At 33.0% G+C, this 5,540-nt stretch overlaps 1 protein-coding gene across 1 annotated transcript; it reads right to left on the reverse strand.

Annotated features, from left to right (window-relative positions):
- Positions 1 to 560: 560 nt before the first annotated feature.
- On the reverse strand, positions 561 to 5,331 carry IL2 (interleukin 2). Its single transcript, XM_059924253.1, has 4 exons — positions 5,185 to 5,331; positions 5,026 to 5,091; positions 2,467 to 2,613; positions 561 to 671 (listed from the first exon to the last, which is right to left on the reverse strand). The coding sequence occupies exons 1-4, from the start codon at positions 5,329 to 5,331 to the stop codon at positions 561 to 563; spliced, it is 471 nt and encodes a 156-aa protein (XP_059780236.1).
- Positions 5,332 to 5,540: the final 209 nt, after the last annotated feature.

Consider the following 5,540-nt stretch of genomic DNA (forward strand, 5'->3'; position numbering starts at 1 on the left):
TAGAAAGACACACCAATTATGCAAAGGGTTTCAAGAATGTTTTTGTTTTGGTATCTTATTTAAATTTAAGGCATGACCTGGAGAAGGAAAATAGTATAATTTGATGGGGTAGTCTCAGATTAGAATTAAGAGTCTAATCAACTCATGAAAGGAGAAAGCAAGAGCTTTTGAGAAACCCATTTCTGTATTCCACATACCTCTTCAGGGGAAGAGTGACTTTTGTAAGCATCTTAACCATCTTGTGAGTTTACATGAGTAATTCAGAAATATTTTAGTGCTCACTCTGTGCTATTCCCGGAATAACAAATATCTGGGCTTGTTTTTATTAAATAATTTTATTAACTGACCTATATAGACATTATCTTTAACAATTCAACATAAAAATAAATAAGATAAATAATTTAAGCCCGTAGGGCTTACAAAAAGAATCTTAAAAGATCCATATTTATCATCTGAAGGCTAATAGTTACAAAAGGTAGAAAAGCATACATCAAAAAATAAATATAAATATTTAAATAAATAGAAAGCCTGATACATTTAAAATGGGAGGCACTTAATTATCAAGTCATTGTTGAGTAGATGCTTTGACAAAAGGTAATCCATTTTTTCAGAAATTCTACAGCGTTTACTGTCTCATCGTCATATTCACATGTGAATCTTGTTTCAGATCCCTGTAAAAGAAAACATTTTAATTTTGTTTTAGTTCAGGGTAGTGTATCTTATATATAATTATTTTCAGTTGAAGTCTTATAGACTTATGGCCTTTATTTTCAAGTATGTTAAACATATTAACCATTCACATTTTCTTGAAATGATCAAAATGATGTGCCAAAATTATATGCTATGATACCCAGTGATAGTGACATAAAAGCTAAAATTTTCCTCATTTGTTAGTTGTCACTCTTAATGAACACAAGATTTTTTTTTCCTGAATTTTGCACAATAACATTTTTAAACAGTTTTAGACAAATACTTCATTAAGTGCTGCATGCAGAATTAAAGTTGTTAAGCCTCTTTTCCTCTCGAATTATATCTATATCTAAATATAGGTTACATGTATACAATGATAAGCACATTATACTTTCTTCATTTCTAAACCTTAAATCTCCTATTAGTCTGCTTGAGTGAATCTCCTCATAGTTTCCCCAAAGCAAGATGGAACCAGCCCAGAGTAAGTTAGGATAAGCTTTGGGGGAAAATTTGTATGAAGAACATTTTCAAAAATATTCATAACGAATCCCACCCCACCTCAGTATCAGTGCAGATAAATTTCCCAATTTTTAGAAGTCTAAACATTAGAAATTTTGTGGACTGACTTTTTAGAAATTAACCTCCTCTGCTGATAGGAACTGTTTCAACTCTGCCTCTGGCTGACAAGCTAAGAAGAAAATATTTTGATATATGGTGGATTAAAAGAGGGGGCTTTTTCAGATTTGAAGTAATTCCTATCCTGAAAACATAAATCAAGTGAGATAAAGTATTCCCTTTAAACAAACTATTGCAGTGTTATATACCCTCTTACATATAATTATTTAAATACTGTAACCTTTTGGGGGTTTAGATTTTTTAAAGTATCTTGCTTTTTCTGATTTTCATGTAATTTTATATTAATTTTGCATCTAGAATTTAGAATGAGTTTTTCTGATGTTGGTCAAGAATTTTAGAGCAAAATTCTTGGCATGGATGGTAAACTGAGTCTATCAATGGGTAGATGACATTGATCTCAATGTATTTTTTAAATTAAATAGAAAGAGACTGTCTACTAATAAAGTGACTCTTATTTGGAAACAACTAGAGTTACATACTTTTAGAAAGTTGGTTCTACTGTAATTAAAATTATGCTGTTTATTTAGGATATCTATTAATTCATGAATTTTTGTACTTTGGCAGATGGATGAGAAAAGAGAGCCATGAATTTCTCACATCACCCAAGTTCCTTGTATGTTTCATGCTTCCTATGCATTTAAAAATACTTGAGGTCCTGAAAGTGAGTATTACTTCTAAATAAAAAGTTAATTATCTGGTCCATTGGCCATTTTACTGGTTGCCATTTTTTTTTTTAGACAAATCTCTTGGTTCTTCCACCAGATGATAGGAAAATCTCATTTAAAAAGTCTTTCAGGTAATCAGAATTAGCTATTCTGGAAAATGACCTGAAGGAATTAAAAAATATATAATGAAACCTGTCTGCTTTCTGTGAAATTCAATTCAGTGTCTTCTTCCACTCCCAATTTTGTGTTCATGTGAGGGGTGACAGAGTGCAGCAGTGGGGGCTTGTCCCTGAATGGATGGTAGGTGGAAGCCCTCTAGCTTACACTTCCCAGCTCCACCTAATATAAAAATGAGTTATGTTCACAGTGGACTTAAAATGCATGAGTACTTCACAAATACCAAAAATGTTTTACCACGTTAAAACGCCCTTCCATTTATTTTATTTCCAGGAGAGCAAATAAGGTAATAGCTTACCTTTAGTGTCAAAACTATTCTGTTGATATTGTCCATTAAATCCTTGATATCTATCGAGTTCTGGGTTTTGCTTTGAGCAACATTTAGCACATCCTCCAGAGGCTTGAGTTCTTCTGCTAGACACTGAAGATGTTTCAATTCTGTAGCCTTGAATAATAATAAAAGTAATTATCAGGTCAATTTGCCCTGACTAAAGGTCAGAATCAGAAGTTAATATCAAAATTTATTTTATTAACAGAGGCAGTATATAGTTTTTACCATTCTCTCTGTTTTCATCATTACTATAAAGATGGACCAACATTATAAGACTGGAAACATGAGAGTTCAGCTGCCCATAGTTAGCATTAACTGTTAGTTAACAAATAATGAGTCATTAATTTCAGCTTAATTTGGCTTTGCAAAAAAGTCAACATTTCTGCACCCAAATGTAAATCACCAATATAGGTTGAATTCTTTTCCTGTCTGCAGAGAAATTATTAGAACCAGAGTAGTCATAATGTGGAAGTATAGGATCACAATCTATGATTCTAATATTTAATAATCTAAGAGTTGAGAATCATAGAATGTTAGGGACAGAGGGAGCTCTTGGATGCCATCTGTCACAGTTCCAACATTTTATGGATTAGTTAGTTGTAGCTATTTAGTAATGGGTCAATATAGCAAGGCACATATAACTGCATCTTAGTTTTTTACTTTTCTATAATAAGTACATTAAGATACATTTTTAAAAATGATTTGTCCAAATCAAATAAAAGCTTATAATATTTGAAGGATTTTTGGATGGGCCTCCTAATTTAGACATATACACACACAAAAACACACACACACATAACACACTTCTATATATAATGATAATATTTCATACTTCTATGGTACATTATAATTTCAGAGTGTTTTGTCCTAAAGAAGCCCAAGTCTCACAGCCACCTTTTGAGATAGGTAATGCAGTGTGTTATCTCCATATTACAAATAAGGAAACTAAATCTCAGAATTTCAGTGTCTTCCCCAAGGCCATATGACTAGGTGGAGCCAGGGTTAAATTTCAGTTCTTTTTCTTTATAACATTAACATAACAACCTTTGAATTAAATGTTTTTATAGCTCTCTAAATTCTTTTGCAAACATGAATGGTTGTAAAATGAACAAATGAATGGCGTTTATCACATTACTTTTAGTTTCAAATAGATTTTGCCTTGTCATTTAGAAACTGCTAGATTTCAAAGAATTCCACCACCCTCTAAATTATGCACATCATCTGGTGTTATCTTTCTAACACTTTTTAAAGGGATAGGTAGGAATACACCGCATACATCTTATGACATTTTCATCTAACGCCCTTTAAACTTGCTACTATAAGTTCTACAAGTTCAGGGCTTAAGTTTTTGGCATGAACAACTTGGAGCTCTTTCCTTCAGAAAACAGTCTAGTGTCTTTACGCTGCTGGAGGCAAGAGTTACGTGACTCTGATTAAGTTGGAGGAACATCTCTAAGTTATCTCCTTTTTATCTTTTAAAGGGGTAGTTTGATGTATAATTTCCTCGAATTTATAAGAAGTGGGTCAGTGGGATTGCATTCATGACCCTTAAATCCCATTTTTTTTCTGGGCTGTTCACCCAGGGACAAGCTCTTTTTAGCCTCAGATTTTGCCCATTATCTGTTGACTGGCATGACTACTAGGAGACTTTACATGCCTGGCGTAGCTCTAGGAGCTTAGATGATGCTTAGCTAACTGTCTGAATCCCCAAACGACCAAATGAAGCTTTTAGTCTTGGAACGTAAGTCATATAGCATCAGAAGTCTCTAGGTCTATTGACATGAAAGATGTGAAAGTCCAAAATTTTACTTTATACTCTCCAGGAAGAATTTTGTCTTTATTATTACTTCTAATAACTAATGCTTATATGGTGTTTACCATATGCCAGATACTGTTCTGAGTACTTCACATTTACTCCTTAATCCTCACAAAACTATATGAAGTATATATAATTATCATTTACATAAGTAAGTAAGAAACTGAATCACAAAGAGGGTAACTTGCCCAAGGTTACAAAAGCTTGGACATGGCAGAGCTGAGATTTCAGTTTAAATAATCTGCCCTAGAATCTGTGCTACGGATTACTGCTATGCTGCCTCTCAAAGATAGATCCTTAGGAATCTTTCCTAAAACAGTAAAGGATTTTTTTTAATGTGGGCCCTCTGATACCAGTTTTGCTAATTTAATGGTAAAGTGATATGATCAAGTATCTCTAGCGTTTTATATTTTTAAATAAAACAGTAGGTCAACACAATCTTTTTTAAAACTGTCCAAGCAATAAAGTAGAATATTATTCTTTTCTTCCCATTCCCTCTACCCCAAAACACACATAAGTACGTATAAAAAAAAAATATTGGCAAAGCCATTTTTCAGAAGCCCATTATCAAACTTGGTTTTTTTAAAAAAGATGCTGAGGTTACTAATTCTTCTCCTCAGATGAAGTGCTACTAATCCAGTTAGTGTGTAAATTTTCACATTACTTTCAATTCTGTTAAAATGTAAATGAATGTAGAAAGTTGTACTTACCTTCTTGGGCATGTAAAATTTAAACGTGAGCATCTTGATCCTGAAGAGCTTGAGGTTCTCGTAATTCTGAGAAAGCATAACAGATTGTTATTAAAAAAAACAAACTCCACTTAGAAAAATTAAATGTAATAATTTGAGTAAGAAAGGGAATAAACTTACATTAATTTCCTTCAAAAGCAACTGTAAATCCAGCAGCAGTGACTTCACTTGTTCCTTTGTGTTCTCCGTAGAGCTTGAAGTAGGTGCACCGTTTGCCACAAGTGCAAGAGTTAGTGCAATGCAAGACAAGAGTTGCATCTTGTACATTGTGGCAGGAGTTGAGGTTACTGTGAGTAGTGATTAGAGAGGCTGATAGGAAGCTCTTGAACAAGAGAAGCAATTTATACTGTTAAATCTGGAAAAATATGATGGGGGTGTCAAAATGTTTTACATATTACACATACTTTCAAAGATTCTACCTGTGTGGCAAAAAGCATTACCTTTATTTTTCCTCTTCTGATGACTCTTTGGAATTT

The sequence above is a fragment of the Balaenoptera ricei genome, chromosome 5 (genome assembly GCF_028023285.1).
Source record: "Balaenoptera ricei isolate mBalRic1 chromosome 5, mBalRic1.hap2, whole genome shotgun sequence".
Classification (NCBI taxonomy): domain Eukaryota; kingdom Metazoa; phylum Chordata; class Mammalia; order Artiodactyla; family Balaenopteridae; genus Balaenoptera; species Balaenoptera ricei.